The following is a 20608-nucleotide window of genomic DNA, read 5'->3' as shown; positions in this document are numbered from 1 at the left end:
GCAGGTTTGTAGATCAGGATTCTGATAACGTCATGGCGTGAAATCAGTCTGGGTGTACTGATTAGTAAAATTTTGACAGGATGGTTAATAGAGCCCGTGATAAAAGGACTGATAGAATTTAGCATGGTACAAAGTCACTTTGAATCAGTTTCTGCGTCCTTACTGGAATTTGTGACTATGGGCTTGGCTCATCTTGAGAACCTTCTTTAATGGCTCATTTGTCTGGCTGTACTGTTCAGGAGGTAGATTAAACATTGGTGAGCCCAAATCAACAGAAAGTCCCAGCACCGGCTGGGATGTTACCCGAGTGCAAGATCTTCCATTATTTGTACCTGTACCGTGTCTACAGTATCACGAGTTTTATTATCTAAAATATGAAAAAAAACAAAAACGTTTTATCTAAACTATATACATATATAAAACTTTGTTTACAAGGGCCCCCCAAAATCTTTGCAGCGCTAGAATGGAAGATTTAACATGCAACTTCACAAGCACAGAATGGCAATGTACACATCAACAGAACTAATCTGTATATATCAAAAATTAAAACAACAACCAATTCCACAGACCTCCACAGGGTGTCTCCAGTGAATCACACACACACACACAACATTACCTCACTATGAAGATGTCCTCTAGAACCTAGCACTTGGATAAGGAATGTTCTCCTTATAATACCACACAGGTGTACGTATGCAAATGAAAGAGGTGTGTGTAATTCTTTTTTTTTCTTTTTTTTTTTTTAAAAAAGGACTGAACATGAGGAACACCATTTTCTTCTCCTGACCTGTGGTGGGTGGGGTGGGGGGGTGGTTGAGACTGGAACATGAATCTAGTATCCGGGTAAGAAAACTTTTTCACAAGAGAATGCTGGTACTTCTCTTTTTTCAGGATTGAGCAGTGCTGTTGCATGTCAACCACTGTTCACTCTATCTGAAGCTGCATCCACACTGGACAGAGCGATGCGAGCGAAGTCACCAAATGTCAATCCATACCAGACTCAACATGGAAACGATCCAAATGAATGGACATAAATACATGGCCCCGCCCGTGCATTCCTATTGAATACACTACAGATGGGCTGTCTCATTACAAAAACAGGTCTTGTTTGGTCACCACCTTGACCTCCTGCAACTCTTTTGTAAAATAAAAGGTTACATTTGTACCTGTAGATCAGTTACTGAACATCCCTATATATCCAACAGTTTTATTTTTATTATTATTAGTAGTAATTGTACAGTTGTAGTCGTAGTATTTTTTAAATTTTTTTTTTTAAAAGCCAGCAAAAAAGTGCACATTTTTGCATTTAAAATGCTAGATATGTCAACTGCATGAATGGTCCGGTTTATTTTTGCTTATTAATAAACCTATTTTTAAGCAACTTGCATAAAAAAAAAAAAGAATCGGAAAGAAAATGTCTCTGTTCTGCTAAGTGCACCATCCGCAAGCCACCCAGGCATTGTCTTTCTTCTGGTGTCTTTTTAGTTGTTTAATTTATAATCATATAATAATGGATACTGCTGCACCTCAAACTAACTTCGTCGTCGTCCACAATTTATTTGTTTTTAGGCGCAACGTGTTTTGAGGCGTGTTTGAGATGTGTCAAGGGTGTTAACCTTGCTCCTGACTGGTCTGAAAAAAAATAGGTTCTATTTTAGCAAAGCAAATTTTTCTCAAAGCGACGTCGCTCGATGCTGGTGTGGATACACCCACTTGACTGCAGTGACTTCTAAATTATTCGCTCGCATCCAGTGTGGATGCTACTTGAGACAGCACTTGGTTGTCAGATAATCCAATCACTTCTCTCCTCAACATTATTTCAGTTCAAGGCATGCTGTCGTATTGTGTGGAAGATCCAGTCCATTTTTGTTGTCCACCCACCATGATGAGCATCATTCATCTGCTTCATGAAATAGTCTAGAGCTTCTTGCTCAGTTTTGTCCAGTGCCAGGGTCTTCCGAATGTAAGCAATGTCATCAAAAGACTGTAGCTCTGGCATTCCTGAGCCCAGCATCATAGAGAAAAGGTTTATAAAGAGGTTGGCATGCTGTCTGATTGCCAAGTAAGCTTTATAGCACATCTCTTGAAACCTGCAGAGAACAAAACCCAATTTTACAGTATTTATTATATAACGACTTTAATAAATGATCAATAGAAGGTTGCTATTTACTTCCTGTTTAAGACGGCATTATATTTACATGTTTTGGTTCCACAGCTAACCTACAGTAATCACAGCAGCAAACTATATAAATGTTTTTATATATATATATATATAATATATATATATATATATATATATATATATATATATATATATGGAACATATTATTTTTTACTAAATGTGTTATTTTATTTTTAAAAAACAAAGTGGTACCAGGATGTATCAACATTAATACAGGATCCAGGTTAAAAAAAAAAAAAAAAAAAAAAAATGTGGGAAAGTCTACATTACTCAATGTGACAAAAATTGTATGCATACAACATGCTAAACTGGTTCTGGTGTAGTATATATTGCCAAGTGATGGAATATAATGAAATAACATGGTATAAATTGACTACAAACCTTTCAAACTCTCTTGTTTTAGTGCATTCTTGAGCTCCTTTGCTTATCACAATTAAGAAATCTTGAGTTAAGACAAATGGCACTCGTTCTCGTTTGTATCCAAATTTTTTCTTCTTGTGATCCAAGAAATGACCAAAATCTATATGGAACAGCTTTTAAAAAAAAAAACACAGCAGTTAAATGTTATAGCTTTGGAAATAAAATAAATAAATAAAATGAAAAAGAACTTTACAACAAACAGGCCATCTTACCTGCCCATCATCCTTTACCATGATGTTGCTATTGTGTCTGTCCCCAATTCCAAGGATAAAAGTGGCAACACAGTAGCCAGCACAGGAACGTGTAAACAAGTCAATGGCTAGATCATACCTATGAAAGGAACAAAACAAAACCTTAACAATATTTGATAAATCAAGTCAAACGTTTCTCCGCTTGTCATTCAATATTAAACAAACACTTTCATTACACCACCTCCTCCAAAACAAAAAGGTATTTTTGATTTGACTTACAATGAGTTTCTTAAAAGGCAAACTAGAGGGATGAGAAGTTTGCCGATATATTTAAAGGATTTCATTTGGAACTGTACAATGTAATACACAGCAACAGGCATACTAAAAACAGTATTTGGAACAGCAAAGACTACTCACTTCCTCAAGGAAAATAAAACATTTGTTTTGTCAAGTTTTTGAATTAAATGTGCTTCTAATAAAGAACTTCGTGGTACTAATTGTTTTATACAAACATCATTCAAATCAAAATATCATTTTATATATAGTTAAGAGGCCAAAGTCAAAGCTCTTGCAGGGTGAATGTTTTCATAACCATGGTTAAAACTTATTAAAAATTAGTTCAGACAGTTCTGTTTTATTGAAACGCAATACTGTACAATACAAATAAATCCAATATTAATAAAGCCTTACATTTCTCCTTTGTTCTTGTCTTTAAGCCACTGGTGTAAAGTATGGCTGTTGAACTGCAGTGCGCCCTTCAGTCCTCCTTTACACTGGATCTGCATGATCGTATGAGAGCTTCTTACCACCTCAATCAGTCCCACACAATCACCAATTGACAAACAGCCATAAGGAAGCATCCTTAAAAAAAATATTAATAGTTAGGGAAACCAAAGCCATATTCTAGAAAGGCAATACGCCGACTTAGAACAGATCTTTGACTGTGGAGATTCACAGCTGGCTGCCTGACTCATTAGTAACTTTGCTTACCGGAGATCAAGGCCCTGGTTCTGCCAGATGTTTTCCATAATTCTTATGATTTGCAGGGTTAACATGTCTTGTCGCAAATCTGTAATAAAGGGTTATGTTTTACTTTTGAGTTCTTTAAAACACAAATATAAATTAATATTTGAAGTCTTGTCTAATTAACACAAAGAGCGTAATTATTATACTGTGGTAGATAATTATAATTTTACCATCTCCATTTTTAAAAATGATCTCATTGTTCTGAAACAGAAGCTCGGACATGATATCTGGATTTTCCCAATTCAACCACAGAGGCCTTTTTGCAGATGACATGATTCTGCATTCTTCAAGCCTACAAATAAAAACAAGGAAACATTAAATAGCATGATGAAATTATAGGGAGTAATTACAACCAAGTGCCATTTTATATTTTTAACACAGATCATTTTTGATTAACAGAAACACTTAATAAAATAAAAGATGAATCATCTCCATTAACCAATTCCCTAGTCAAGTTTTGTTCACCCAATACAGACATACATACTACAACTCACTACTCCAGGGGTCTCCAACCCTGGTTATGGAGAGCTACTGTGGCTGCTGGACTTTCGTTTCAACCAATCTGTTACTCAATTGAACCAATCATTATCTTAATTAGTCAAGATTAACAGGTGTTCCAGACTTTTAGCCACGGATGATGTAAAGACACCTATAAAACCTAATGGATAGGGGCTCTCCAGGACCAGGGTTGGAGACCCCTGCACTACTCCAGTGCACTACAAAATGTAAAAAAAATAAAAAATTAACACTCCCATTCAGCAACACACCTTAAATTGCCTAATTGGTGTGCAGGGTTGAGTGGAGAGGTAAAGTTCTGTAATGCATCCATGTAGTCTGGCCGCCTCATTTGCTCTACAAGAAACTTCATTTGCACCTGAATTGCAATAACAGGATTAGTCAAATTTGTTATTAATGGAAATTGTAGAACATTTTTTGCATTAACATTTTCCCATATCTTGCTTTAAAAAGCTGACTGACAGTAAAATACAAAGAATTTGACCTCATACTTTTCTGTCTGCCTTTGGAACTGCACTGTGATGGCCAAATTGTGAACATAAAATGTCTGTTCAAAAGGATTATGTTAACCCAGTTAGTCAAAGTATCAATTCATTAAATGTGACAAGCAAGCGATGAAAAGCAATAATAATAAAAGAGAAGCTGTTTAGTGTATACCTTTTGCGTTTCATCTTTTTTCTCCTGTTTGAGGATATCTGTGAGGTTAATCAATTTCTCCATGGCTTCAACCTGCCGACTCAAGTGTTTCAGATACATGCCGCAGGCTCGGCAGTAGGACTCCAGAAGCAAGCCAAACCGCTGACTCACTGTTTTGTTGTGCATTTCAGACCTACCAGAGAATACACATAAAGCTTGTATTAATGAATACCTGATTTTAGAGACCTTTCAACACCCATGTGGTGTTTATTATATAGACTGCATTTAGAAGTACTACATTTATGCTGTGTTCAAATTTAATGCAACCCTATACATCATCTCTGCCGTTTTATTTTAATCTTAAATCACCAGTTGTGTAACTGAAAAAAAAAACAGAATTAAATATTAGCCATTGTAACTTTGTTACTTACTTCAAGTGCCAAAAGAAGAAATGTCCAATTCTCTGATTGGTCAAAGCTTTCTTGAGTAAAAATCTCACTAGTGGGTTATCTAGATACTGCTCATATTTCAGGACCTGGGAGTCAAGGCAATTAAAATCAAGCATTTAGTAAAATCATAGCACAAATACACAATACAGTACTAAGAATTACAATCTGTGTCTAAAACAACCTGTAGTTTTTTTATTTACTGTACCTGTACAAGCTGAATTAGGTACTGAGAGAGTTTGTCATCTGTCAAGTACTTTTCAAGACACCTCACAGCAAAATCACGTATCATGGGATCTGGGTAGTTACAGTCCAACAATTCCATTGCCTGCTCTGGTTTAATTGCGGGCCAGTCCTTTAACAGACAATACATCTGCAAAAAGGGAGAGACACACTGAATAAATATTAATACCACTATTGAAAATATGGCATAATCATCTGCATACTAAGAGAGTTTGTATTGAGCATTGTTAAGAAAGCAAGGTAATAAAATATGAACACACATTACCTGTGATGCTTCATCTCTGGAGTTCCACTTTACAGCAAGCAGAATTTTGGGCAGAATTTCAGGTATGTTTACCAAAATATGTCTGTTGAGGGGAAAAAAGGTAATATGCTTACTATGCTAAATGAAAAACGTGTTCAGAAACTCAAGGCCTACAATATGACATATCACAATTTGAAACACCTTTATTTATTCCTCCCTTGTCACCTAGCAAAACCCCCCACTCAATTTACCTGTGTCGCCAAAGGAAATCTTTCTCTTGCTCAGTGATCTCAGAAAGAGGGTCTCTGTTACAAACCAAACGGAGCTGTTCGTTATCACTTTCTGTCAGCTCATTGTCTCGAGCTAATCTGTTATTCTGGAAGGCAGAAATATGTTCATGTTACTGTTTACACTGTCCTAGGTTTTTCTACAACAACTTGGGAAATGGTTTAATTTATTAATTATTATGCTACAATGTTGCTTAATAACCATGAAGCCCATACTCTGCGGAAGCTCAACTTATCCTGCAGGACTGTTTACACTTCAATGGATGAACACCTGTTGTTTACAGCAGAGTATGTTTAAAACATACACTTCCAAAGTATAAAAACACATGACTATACACAAAAATCCTGCATCAAGGACAGCGTTTAGTATACACACAAAACAGGAAAAACAAATACAACCAACACCAAAAACATGTGCATGGCTTCCCTTTATACACTGTGTAACAAAATTTTTTTTTTTTTTTGTTCCTGGGTAGTAAGTGTTATTTCCTAATTGCTTATGCCTCAAAAGTATAGAACATGGCTATTATTCCCCACAAACTTTGCTTTTGTGACCAGGACAGTGATATTTCAAAATATCACTATTTCCAATGGGAAAATGGGCAAATGCGTGTCTTTTCGTTCACATAAAGTCAGAAAAAAAACAACATATGAATCCAAATTAACATGTATTTATACTAAAGCAATACAAAAATGACTACAAAAGATTTAGAAGTGAGTAATTTTTCGAGACTTACAATTATACTAAAGCAAAGTTTGTGGGGAATAATAGCCATTTTCTATACTTTTGAGGCATAAGCAATTAGGAAATAACACTTACTACCCAGGAACAAAAATTGTGTTACATAGTGATATCACAACATTGTTATCTCTAAAACCATCACAGTTTACTGTTAACAAAAACATCTTTGATCTGTTGATTTATTTAAAAAAATAAAAAATAAATGGTATTGCAATGCTCCCACCAGCTCACCACTTTTTACTAGAAGACAGCATTAGGAGGATTCCTGATATGTATTTAACCCTTTAAAGTGTAAACCACTGACCACACTGTAATTTTCAAGGACATTTGACATATTTTGCACTTCATAGTCTAACAGTAGACCTGCTGCTCAATGTCTGAATCTAAAAACAGGCAGAAACAGCAGTGCTGTTTTGTTGTCTTGGGGACCGGACAGGGCTAAAAATGTCTCTATCAATGAATACCCAAGCAGAATTTGCAGCCTTGAAACCGTAGTCCAGTTGACAGCTATTTTAGGGTTCTTCCACCTGTCTTACTGCAGGGCTGAGCATTTATTCAAAACAGTTAGGAGAGAGCCCATGACTTTATATACAGACCCCAAAAACATACAGAATTTTCACATTTATTTATTTATAGTATGTGGAATTTGCAATGAAACTGTTATAGTTAAACAGATTTTGTGCAATCATATCCTCAACTTACCAAGCCAGTAGGGCAATAATTAAACCCCAGTTCCCTGGATATAGTCCAATTAGCATGGTCCTCAATTGTTGACATGTCAGGAAACTTCACAGGGCTGCTGAAATAATCAAATTCTAACTCTAAACAAGGAGTTTCCTAAAAAAGATGGGCAAATAAAAACAAACATTAGTTGCATGTAACTTAACTAAATAGACAACACATTGTTTTATTCTATACAGCATGATGCTGGAAATCATTTAAAACACATCTAGTTACATTTAATATCAACCGCATAAACCCATTTTCAGTGTTGAAACACTGATTCCAAACCAGGTATCATACAGTGTAAAAACAGACTTCTGTGGGGTATTGTACCTTATTTGGATTTGAGCCCGTCACTCCAATGGGATTTAGCAAGTCTTCCAGTCCATGAGGCACAGGCCATAAATTTAGTGCCATTTTTCCAGAGACAAGAGTGTCTGTATAATCAAACAGATTAATGTTTCCCCATGCCAATGGACAATGTTCCTAAGGAAAACAATCAGCATTTAATACATAATATATACTATTATTTTGGTTTTATTTACTCACCATAAATGATTAAATCTATGTATTGCATGAATTTGGATTTTCTCCAGCTAAGAGTTAATGAAGTGGGACCCGAGTCTATCCAGCATATTTAGTCAAGTTTTTTGTTATGGTATGTTATGACCTGAACTAAACCCTGCTGACCACTAATGCAACACTGTTTACAAGTTTCCTTGTACAACAAAATTACCCTTCTATGTTTCACTTGTTTTGTCTGACTATGGCAATACCATCATCCAGCTACAAGGAAAAAAAAAACACACAGAACTTTTACACATGTACTGCAATGTGTAAAAGAATAAGAATAGCTGAAATGTGTCTAACACTTCAAATATAAACCATAGTTATTGTTAGATATGAATAAATATTAACTCCTGGTAACGGAGCTTTAAAAGCGTTCTGTGTAAAACAGGTTCATTTGCTAGCAGAACACAGAAAGCAAATAGAAAAGCAGCAACTGCAGCAAGACAGACACTATACCTAACTACGGACTTAAACATGGGATTTATTCCACAAGACAGATCTCACTTGTTTAGTGGATTTGGTTGAAAAAAATGCTTTACATTTAAATGAGACTTGAACAGCTAATAACAAAGGACCTATACATTTGTGAATGATGTTGCCTGATGGATTTAACAGACGGCTATCCAAGGCTTTGGTTCTTTGTTTTGTAACTGTACTATTCAGATATTTCAAAAGACAACATTGTAAGTTGCTGCTGCTAATAAGGCAAATTAAAGGCGAGAAATCCAGTTTAAAGCACCAACAAGCAGTACTTTAAACATGCAGTGCATGGAGATTAAAGAAAAAAAAAAAAGCCACATGTAAAATCCCATCAATTAGTTAGTTAATTTCAAACCTCTTTAGCCCCCTTCCTGCCTTTGACAGAGCAGATGGACAGACCGAGCCGAGCTGCACGTGGAATATCAGGAATGTACATGTCATACTTCAGCCATTCATTCCACCTGTAATAAAAAGCAGCACATGTAGATCTGTAGTTTGTTTGCATTTGTCACTTTGAACCTATAAACTTTCACCCAAAGTACTTGTTAAAGTGTTATTATAAAATGCTTTTGACTGCAAGTGTGGCCAAGCAGCAGCAGTCATTTTCACATGACTCATCTTCTGTTGTAACCACATCCCAGCTGCAAGCTTAAAGATTAAATTCCCACTATTCTCTCATCAGCAAGTGTGCATATTGAAAAGCTCTCCTGTGCAAAATGCATTTACCATCTTGGCATGTATTATTTAAAAATCATCTGCTTGCCTTCAGTATTTCCAACTCTGAGAAAGCACTTTTTTACAACAGCTGTACCTTTTTAAAAATGTACAAGATACACCTTGTATTAAATATACCATACTGCCACAGCTTCATTCAATTCTTGGACGAACTGCCAGAAGCTACTGGCACAAAAAGTGAAACACAAATGTACCCCTTACAAATATCAACCTACTGAGGTTTTCAAATACACCCTAAAAGGTGTAATACATCCCCAAATATCCTTATGGAATACAGCATGGACCTACATGCCGTTTGTTCCATTATCAAAACATCATATAGTTATTTCATGATACAACTGCCAAAACTGTGCTGCAACAAAAATTGTTGTAAAACATCTACAGCTTACATATAAAATACCCCCCACCCCCACATAAACATTTATTTAATTAAAAGCGTATCATCAAAAAATTCCATAACATTACAACTGATACCTTGGGTTAGAACATGGCACTCGCTGAGTGTTCACATTATCACACATCTGTTCTCCTCCATGATATATGCCTGTTCGCACATAAATCTACAAGGGGGAAAAAAAAAAAAGTTTTTCAAAAAAATCTTTACACTTTTGTACAGTGTATTAAAAGTTTCAATCAAGTATTTCAGCGGGCGGGGGGAGGGGGAGGGGGAGGGGGAGGGGGACTATTTTTTAAAAAATTCTCTATTCTGTTTTGTGCATAACATGCATATCATTACTGATGTTCACCTAATTACCCAAAAAGCAATACAAATCATCCATTTTAAATTACAGCAGTAATTTTATAAAATTCACAAATATGGCGTACATTATATAAACACAACAGATATACTGTAAACAGGCAGGGATGTACAGTGGAAAATACCTTATCAATATCTCGAATGTTTACATTTACATATGTTGCACACAAGATCTTTATCCTCAAGGTATCATTAATGGTCCATAAGGACTTAGCAGAGGTTTCTCCATTCATGTAAGGAGTGGCAGTTGAGATTCGACGAGCGTAAGATGGCATGGTGAAATTATCAATTGGCAGCTGAGTGTACAGACTCTCCTTAGCCATCAGCATCAGATTCGGCATACGCCCCAACATGATGCAACTTCTCACATACTACAAGAGAGAGGCAATTATGTAATGAAAGAACATGGGGAAAAAACACACAACAAAAAGATATGCAGAAGGCCACCGTGAACTACATTTAAAGAACCACCAGAATTTGTAAAAAAAAGAAAAAAAAATGTACAACAACTTTTATGCAATTCAGATGACAACCTTAACTGCAATACTCCCAATTAGTTGTTGGGAATGAACATTATTAATGTTCTCCGGTTATAATTTATTAGGCCGGGAAACGCCCAACACAAAGCTATGTTTGGACTATTGAGAAGGATGTACTGTACGCACACGGTACACTAAAAGAGAACTATGCATTTATCTCACTTCCCAAATGCCAGCAAGCTAAATAAGTTTAACTTGTGTGCATACAGATATCCTTTAATTGGATCCAAAAGGCATTTTAAAAGACTTCATCATTCAAAATATGTTTATTTTGGAAAAACAAAACTAAAAAAGCACAATGCCTTATTCAGAAAGATGCAGTAGACTCCTGCATTAATTCATGAAGAGTTACCCTGAAACCCAACCTGCTTGACAACAGCAAGACAATCTACAGTTCCTGCTATTTCGGAAGCAGTGAGTTGACAAATTAAATTTGTCTGATCTGCAGAGACATCATCATCAATACTGGGTCATGATGCCATTACACACTGTCACAAGCAAATCACACAGCATGACTATGGTGCATGTCAGGCTAGTCATTTAGATCTACAGTATGCACTGCATTCTCACAGCAACTTAAAATAAAAATTCTTTACCTTGTACTGACTAAGCGGGTATTTTTCCAGCAAGTACTCATCGCAGCCACACACTTTCAGGATGTATTTTCCCTGGTATTCTTGCACACACATTTTGAGTTGCTCAGGTGAAAGCAGCATGCTCCGAGTTTTCTTCCTTATAGCTTCTGCTATTACGTGCTCCGGTACGCAGTCGTGGTTAATTTTTAGTGTGTACTTCTGTTTGTCATTATTGGGAGAAACTATCACCCAAATCACAACAATTATTTGACCTGAAAAAGACACATCCAAAACTATAAAAACAATGAATGCTGGAATGATGTATGCAGTAATAATAAAAATGTATACTTTGCTTGCACAGCCTACATACAATGCAAAATGCACATCCATGAACAGACATTTAAATTTCAGTCTTAATCCATCACAGTTTTGGTCTAGAAATCGACCCTATTATTCTGCACCTTTTTAACTACATAATATATTATTTGTTAATCTAATAACTATAGGTGAATGTTCATTATACATTTTCTAAAAATGCATAGAAATTAGTTAAGTAAATTATACTGTCCTTACCTTTATCAAGTTTACTGTAGATGTGCTTTGGAAGTTCTGGAGAGGATTCTACATTTGGAGGGTAAACATATAGTGCTCGACTGTGTGGCCCATTTACATCTCTGAGGTCCACTGCTTCTTTACAGACATTCAGTATGTTTCTTCTGAAGTCCTGCACTTCAGGATCCTTTACAAGATCAAACTCACACACAGGCATACCAATTGCAAAACCTGTACAAGGAAATTGAACAAGAACTAGAAAACCAGCTGTGTGAGTTCATTCAGTAGCCTAACTGTGCAATAAGTCCCTTATTTTCTGTAGTTTTCCAAGCTTTTTTAATTACTTGTGTTCAGTGAAGCTCATATAAACAGTGCAGTTACATATCTAGAAGGTTGATAAACACTATGCTTCATGTGTAACAGGTATTTAGATGCACTCAAGTCTCACACTTAATATTCTACAGAAAACCATTATTCTGGAGGTGTAGAATGAACCCCGTATTTGTGGAAGAATAACTAGGCTTTACTGTCTCAAAGCCTGTATTTTAGAAAATTCTTATTCATTTTACCTTTTATCAAGATTTTACAAACCTCTGTGCTTTTTCACTTTCACAATTTTTTTTTAGTGGTCGTTTGTAAAGATAATACAAAATAATTATTTTTCTTACCAATTAAATTGGGATACAGAATGCCTGCACACATTAAAAACTCTTACCAATTTCCCGGTTAAGAATTTTCTCCTCTCTATTGCCAACTGGCTCTATGACCTTCAAAAATGGCTGGAAGAGTCGGAGATCACAAAGTCGTCTTGTTTCGTCATAAAATTCCTCCCTCTCTGCCTCCTGTGTAACACTGACAAAAATATACGAGGTTTCATCCTGCAGGAGATGATGAAGAGGGTACTTTCTGGCTTCCTTAAAAAGTTCATGTTTAATGGTAATTAGTGTGGCTTCACGGAGGCACTCCAATGTCAGAATCATTCCATTAGGCAGCAGACAGTCCACCAAAATCCTTGGAGGCATCAAGTGGATGCCCCACAGTTCACCCGACGATGGTCTTGGAGGCATCTTCAAAGTCTCTACACTGCTTCAAGTAATTCAGCAAATGCACGTCTTCTAAACAACTCCTAAAGAAAACAAATAAAGCACATGTTGACTGGCATTCTATTTCAATTTCTTCCTTCATTCAATCCTTTCTTAGATTAGATTAATTTGTGCTAACTCTTACTATTATAAATAGCAATAATAAAAGTGTGGAGCAACTCTTAAAAGAACAGATCACCTCTGTAAGTATGCAGAGTTTGAATTTGTGCTGTGCCCATCCTAGCTCTCAGTTGTGGTAACATCTAGTTAATTACGAACAGGTTGAGATACAATTAACCAGGCTTTAAATTAAATGTGACTAGAAAAACAAAACCCTATTAAGTTGAAGTCAATTATAAAATGTATTTATTGATTAAATGTTTTATATTAAAAATAGTGGTGGATCCCTCATCCGGATCTGGGGGTCCAGAGGGTCCCCAACTCTATCCATCTTTTTTTTTCTCTGAAAACATTTAGAAAAAAGCAAGAAAATTCTGCATGGGAAGTTGACTTTGACTGAACCCTTATGTTCGTGAAACAAGACTTTCTTTAATTGCTGTAAAAACTGGAACATAGGTTCATTTTTCTGACCATATATATCTACTAATTTATAATATATAATATAATATAGATATATATTTATATATCTATATATATATATATATATATATATTATTATAAATTTTTTTTTTTTTAAAATAGCGGAAAAAAACAATTGCTAATTTAATGTTACGCTTTTATAAAAAAAATTTAATTTAAAAAAAGCACAATTTCCTCAGACTTTCACTATTGTGGTTGGCCTGTTAAACCAAAGTCAATAAATCTGGAAACTCCCTGCAACTATTTCCTTTCTGACACGAACCACTTACTAAATATGGGCAGAGTTTGGACATTTCAGATATATTGCACGTCAGTTTTTCTGACCCCAGTACATACATCAGATTGGTCTTGAACTAACAAGGCGGTGGAACTTTCTCAGTTTTACAGCATGGCATACCAATCATATGCTTGCATTATCTATTATTAAATTGAGTGCTTAGAATCTTTCAGCCAATCAGCGCACACTATTCACCTTCTGTATTCCACGACACATTTCAGAAAAACCCTATTCATGACATCAACTTGGCCACTCAGTTTTTGCCATGATGCATTCTCAATATCAACATGTTTGACATCACAATCACCACAGTAATGTAACCACTTAACGGTATTCTCTTCATCAACATTTCCCTTTTTTTCAATGAAATTGACAATTGACTAAATAACGGTTAGTAATGAGTATAAAACATAGCTCGATTTTACTTTCACAGTATCATAATAAAGCAGAATACAATAAATGTATAGGACTGCGAGTGTCTGTGTATTGGTTACATCAGCACTTGCAGTTCCCTTCTACTCGTGCCGATATTGTCCGCATTCACAGGTGTTTCGCTGTCCTATACCATATTTGATACATTCTGCACTGTGCCTTTTTTCCGCCAGCGTTTATGTACCAGTGCATCATAAGAGTCACAGAAAACAACCTTAAAATACGAATTGCCGATATGCTCTAGATCAAGTATCCAAATGAGTACTGCTGCCATTTGCAGCATATTTCCCCATGGTTACAAGCTGGAACTTTACATATTTTCCCTACTCATTCAAAAAAAGAAAGAATTTGAATAAATTCTAGTATTCTGCATTACCTTACACAGACAGTATCATCATAGTACCTGCAAAGAATGTTGCAAAAGATAGGAGGGCGTGACCTTGATTACTTTGAAAATGTAAAGAATACAACTATATACCAAGTATGTTGATCCAAATTAGATTATATTATCTACTGTTACTTTGAGAAAAAGGTGAAAACAGAGGAAGGTCCTATTTTGGATGGCTTTCATACATGTGTTTTAAATTTAACTCTCAAGACCCATTTGTTCTCTCTTGCTTTTAATGCTCTCTAAGCCTGGTATCTTATTAACTGTTGTCTAAATTACTATTTCAGGGTTATTTTTTTTTTACTCCACCTTATCTGTATGATTCTGCTTGACACACACATCCACAACATTTAGAATTCACATCTTAGCCTTTTATTTAATAGATTATTCCTGTACTTAATGTTTTCATTGTTTTTTAACGTTGTATTTAAAATATACTATGCCCTGTATTTCTCTGTACTTAATGTATTATGCATTGTTGCTCACTATCTTGTAAAGCGCTTTGTGATGGTAGTCCACTATGAAAGGCACTATATAAAATAAATACAGATTGATTTACCCAAGGAAGACAGCCATCTCAAAACAAATCGCAAAATATATGGTCGTTGCAGTCTCTCAAGACATTGGTACACTGGTGTTTTAAACATCAGCATCACACTGAATTTGTTTCTGTAAACATTATGAACAGGTGTTGCACATGGCTAAGTCACCACCAGGATTGTGATCATGATGAGAAAACTAACTAAACCAAGTCTCCTTTTTCCAGATTACCTCATGTGTGTTAATGACAACTGGAAGAAAAGATCTGCTTGGCCCATGAGTCATTTGCAATGAAAACTATGCTCCTCTTTTCAGAGCATGAGGCATTTTTTCCCTTTGTTGCCAAAATCTTTTGGGAACAGCAATTCAATAGGTGGCTAAATAGGGATAATTTTTTTCTCCCAACATCTAGCCCTGTTTATCATTCTAAAACTGACCACGAGATTCAGAGAGCTTGCCAGTATGTCTGCTGGCACTAGTTCCTCTTGTCTGTATCCAAAAGCATATATATGAGTGTACAACCATCCCACTCTATATGACAATACTGATTTTCAAGCTCCTGCGCTATGAAATGTTGGCAGCATTGCACAGCAAATATTCCGTTCAAGTAACTACAGAAACTGCATTCAAGGGCACTAAACTCCAGTTACAGTACTTTATTATATTTTAAATTATATTACAATTCTGGGCTTAAACTTAGAAGTACTGTTTCCATTTTGATTTTGTTCATGAATTTAAATTTTTAACTAAAAAGATATATGTAGAGGTTGAATTTATTAAGGTAATTGTGCTGCACGGAAAGGTACTGTACAGAATTATCCAAATCAGTAATTGTTCTAAATCATTAATAAGCTAATATGAAGTACGATATGGATTCAATTCCAAGGGCAATAAACTTGACTGATCATTTTCAGAAGCCTCACTTCACAGTTTACCTGGCTATCCTTCAGCTGTCCAATGGCTTCAACACTAACACACATTATTTACATGCAAGTATTATTCCATTTGTATTGAAAATATTACATTTTTAGGTAGTTTAATATGGAAGTAGATGGAGCAGATCACAACGCCTGACCAGGATGTTTGAATCCAGGAAAAGGCTTTCCCTGTTACACAGTGTAAGCACAGGAAGTGGGAAAGGAACAGAGGAATATCTGTAGCAAAAACAGCACAGACGAGTGGATGTTGAATCAGTTCTTTCAATAAAAAATTCCAGGTTAAAAAATAACTAGTTTAAAAGTACATATTGTTATTGTGAATTATACCCGCAACCCCTCAATCACCCAAAACCACCCTCTATAGAAATACCACAAACATTGAGTTTATAACAATTGGTATGTTTAGGATAACACAGGAAAGGCTCAGATAAAATGTGCCAACATAACCACAAATCGATGTCATGAGCATATTGCTTTTAAGTAAAGGAAGTGTTCACATTATTTACATTTGACCATACATCCCATTTCTGCAGTTTAATAAATACAAGCCTAATTGCACAGACTGAAATGCTTTTACCACTGCAGTGAACATCTTTTTAAAATCTGGTTCTATTCAATTGTCTGTACTGTTTTCAACAGACTGCTGTATGCTTTTTTGCATGACAACAGTAAAATTGGTACTAAATTCCTGGATATCAAATGGTCCCCCCCCCTCTGTCTCCAATTACTTTATACTCATCTCTACCTAATTTGTTTGTTTTGCCAGCTTTCAAATTGTTTAAAAGAAGGCTGCAGTAATGAAATGCTAATTAAATTCAGTTTGAGTGGAATGGGGAAAAGGGAACACACACTCTATATAACTAATTATCTGTATGTTGAACTCACTGAATACCATAGATACAGTTCAAATCCGTATTCTGACAATGTGACTAGGAGTTCTACAATAGGCTAGTAGGGACAAGGGTATAAGAACTCAGCTACTCCCAATTAAAATACAACGAAATCTTCTATTATCCATATGATAAAGCGACTGCACCTTGCTGACTTTTTAAAAATGATATGCCATTTATTAACATAAGTAACAAAATACTGTACTTTTTATATAGCAAGGATGGAAATAGGACTCCCATTTCAATTCCATAGCAGTTTGATCCACTCTGGTTTAACTATGAGTTTAGCATCACACACCTGAGCTTGTTATCCATACACTGTGGTTAATCAGGCTCATTTTAAAACCTGGAATGGGGGATGCAGCTATACAATAGGAGTCTTACTTCCATCCCTGTATATTATAGTATTAAAACAAGCTTGAAGAAATAAACAGGAGTAAAAAAGGCAACTCCTTTTTAGTATTTGGTTTTGCCTAATGAGCAGTGGCAACCGTGTAACTGTTGGGAGTTTGAGATTACAAAATGGCTAGCAGGTTCCAATAAAGAAAGAAACCCATCTTCCTGTCCTGCTGCTAAAACTCCTTACAAACATCATAAACCCCATTCACACTGGCTTGCTCTACCTGGGTCGGAACCTACCCGGGTCAGCACCCGGTATCATGTGCGTCGGCTACACAATTTCACACTGCTTTTGATAAAGCAGGGTTGACCTGGGTGACAGACTCAAGTAAACAATACGTGTATCAATGTCCCGTAAGTAGCTTGTTACAGACACTTCTATCCAAACTTCTCTGGATTGAACCGTCAGCTCAGATGTTCATTACAGCAAATGTTTCTTCACCCTGCTGCAATCTGGCTCATGGTGTGTCTCAAACAACAAAAATATAGCTAAACAGAATAAACAAAAACGTTCCCTGCGGAAGTGAATTCACGCAGACGTGGCTGTTTGTTATTTTGTCGGCCGTCATGCATTTTGTCTTGCTCATTGCGGGTCAAAGCGTGTCAACCCACTACGCATGATTGTGACCCGGGTAGCCAGAACCTATAAATAATGCAAGTGGAAAAATACAAAGGTAGTAAACAAACAACACAAATCTTGGTATACAATTAAAAATGATCATGGGACAGTGTTTATTTTATCAAGTAATTCTTGTGCTACAGTACAGGAATTCTAATTAAAAAAACAAAACAAGAAATTGAGGTAAATGCTAGAGATAAAAAAAAAAAATGATTAATAATAACTTAAAAAAAGAAAAGCTACAGAACTTTTTTTTTTTTCTACTCTAATCTCCTCATACAATGGGCTTCTCTATTTAGATCTTATAACTTGGGCTTCCCTTCAAGGGACGGCCAGCAATGTAACGTGCCAGAAACTAACAAATAACTGATTCAGTTGACTTATAATTAAGCTTAACTGGAAGCTGCAAGACATCTGTCCACATTAATACAAATGCATGCTGCAGCCTAGTTTGAAGCCAAAATAAAGAATGTTTGAAATATAGCTTATGGCAGTTACAAAACAATATTTATCTGGGTAAACTATTGGTTTTCAGCTTTACTGAATTCAGACTCTTCTTTTCCACTAGCATATTCTATACTTGTTATTTAGTATTCTTAAAAGACCCAATTACCACTTAAGCTGTTGAATGACTTGAGTCATGTTTTAAGACAGACACTGAACCCTGCAGCATTGCCACAGCAGACTAACCCAAAGCAGTAGTGTAAAAAACATGTTTTACCCTTGGATGGTTGTGTTGGGATTAACGTATTTTCTTTGGAACTATTTCCTTCCCTTTATTCAGACCACCACCTGATGCCAGTCAGCTTGTCATTAAAATGCATAAATACTGAAAAAAAAAAAAAAAAAAAAAAAAAACTTTTTTTGTTGAATTTTATTTTAAGTATTTCTTAATTCTGCAGTAGTGTTTAACAGTTGGATTCAACGAAAAAAACAGTAATGCAACATAAATAACTGTAGCTTTATGAAACCCCATTTCACCAAAGTTCTTTCAACAATTAAGTGTAGGTTTCAAATAAAACCAGTAAATTAATTAAGAGATGTTTTTAGATATTTGCAATGTAATATTAAATACTTACCTTTGCCTTGTCAACAACATTAACGAACCTACAATAGTCCATAATCCTCCTGTTCTCATGAACTGGACTTTGAGACTAACAATTGTCTTTTTTTTTTTTTTTCTTTCTTTAAAATGCATTTACGGCATGTATAAAGCGATGGCTTCTTCTCAGTCAGAGCTCTGAATAGTTTATTTTCAACTCTGTATCGAACTTAACATACGGTACATACCTTAAGCACAATTTAACAAACGACAAAACAAAGTCAATACAATGGTCATTTAAAACATGGTTGAAAATAATTCCTCTTATGTCTTTTTGTTTTTCACAGTGAAATAAACCGTACAGGACACACACACAAAAAACGGAACTAGTAATAGTTATAAACACGAATTCTGGCTACGTGTATTAATTTACTTTAAACTTCTGACAGCAGTTTTACAACTATAGTAAAAGGCACACATTTATTTCTCCAGTCATCATGACAGAGCGTTGTTATTGATAGTCTTATACATTTAGGGATTTTTTTTCCACGTTTCCAGATGCGTTGTGCGCTTTCCCTAATCAACCTATTTATTGTTGTTTAATGTATCGTACAATTAAGCACATTTAAGTTCCTAATATGTCTATTTCCTTAACTGGATTTTACGCCCACTCACCCTCTCTTTCCCAAAGGGTTGCTCCCACCTCTTCCCGTCCCCGGCCTTTCCCAGTAACTCCAGTCCGGGGCTCAGGCCTGCCCCAGGTCTGACAGCCGCAGCTTCTCCATAGCAACCGCAGGTCTCTTTCTACTTGTTTTTCTTGTATGGAAATTTGGTAATATCAGTTGGTTTCGTTTATCGCCACATTATGATTATTTACATACATAAAAAAGAAATCTACATGCGTAACAGATGTTACCTAAATATCCCTTGCATATAATCATTAAAACCGCAACAAAAAAAATATTGCACCTCACCGGGAAGAATTTATTTTCGTAATTTCCACCCCTATAAACCTACTGTCTCGCGAGCTTCTACCGAACGAAATCATTTCCATCAATCATTTCATGCCCCCTCCCAATCTCCAAAAACTACGAAGGATTGTACCACTTTTTGGTGGTGGAGCACTCCACAGAATCCTTGTTTGAACCGATACTTTTTCTTAATTTTACGATAAAAGTAAGCTGAAATGCAAACCTGGTTTAATTAAAGCAATTCTAAAATACACCAATGCACAACTGAACGCAAAATTTGAGATAATCTCGAATGCTTTAAATGTAGTGGTTTCTAAAACGTCGCACACAGTAATCAGGTATGTTCCATATATATAACACATAGGGGTGTGGGAATATTTCATTTGTTTTGCCTTTTTTTTGGGGGGGGGGGGGGGGGGGGGGGTTAATTACAGTAAGTGTCCCATAGTTGGAATTAACTCATAACAGCACATTATGGAATGAAAAACTGGAAGATGGTATTGTTCCCTTTCAATTCGAAGATGGCCACCAAAACATTGTTATGGGATACACTCCTGCCTATTGGT

At 35.8% G+C, this 20608-nt stretch overlaps 1 protein-coding gene across 2 annotated transcripts; it reads right to left on the bottom strand.

Moving 5' to 3' along the window:
- Positions 1-1682: 1682 nt before the first annotated feature.
- LOC121323116 (phosphatidylinositol 4,5-bisphosphate 3-kinase catalytic subunit alpha isoform-like) lies at positions 1683-20105 on the bottom strand. Of its 2 annotated transcripts, XM_041263910.1 has the most exons (22): positions 19747-20105; positions 18751-18858; positions 12580-12990; positions 11886-12095; positions 11334-11584; positions 10324-10569; positions 9916-10001; positions 9062-9167; positions 7990-8142; positions 7636-7770; positions 6156-6280; positions 5926-6007; positions 5626-5790; positions 5403-5506; positions 4993-5164; positions 4587-4693; positions 3990-4111; positions 3784-3862; positions 3484-3654; positions 2815-2932; positions 2564-2715; positions 1683-2090 (listed from the first exon to the last, which is right to left on the bottom strand). In XM_041263910.1, the coding sequence occupies exons 3-22, from the start codon at positions 12929-12931 to the stop codon at positions 1820-1822; spliced, it is 3207 nt and encodes a 1068-aa protein (XP_041119844.1). In that variant the 5' UTR covers positions 12932-12990; positions 18751-18858; positions 19747-20105; the 3' UTR covers positions 1683-1819. The 2 variants fall into 2 exon arrangements, with proteins under 2 accessions (XP_041119844.1, XP_041119845.1); XM_041263911.1 differs by lacking the exon at positions 18751-18858.
- Positions 20106-20608: the final 503 nt, after the last annotated feature.

This window comes from Polyodon spathula, chromosome 11 (assembly GCF_017654505.1).
Source record: "Polyodon spathula isolate WHYD16114869_AA chromosome 11, ASM1765450v1, whole genome shotgun sequence".
Taxonomy (NCBI): Eukaryota; Metazoa; Chordata; class Actinopteri; order Acipenseriformes; family Polyodontidae; genus Polyodon; species Polyodon spathula.
Note: the sequence above shows the minus strand (reverse complement) of the source record. Positions and strands in the feature narration are given on the sequence as shown.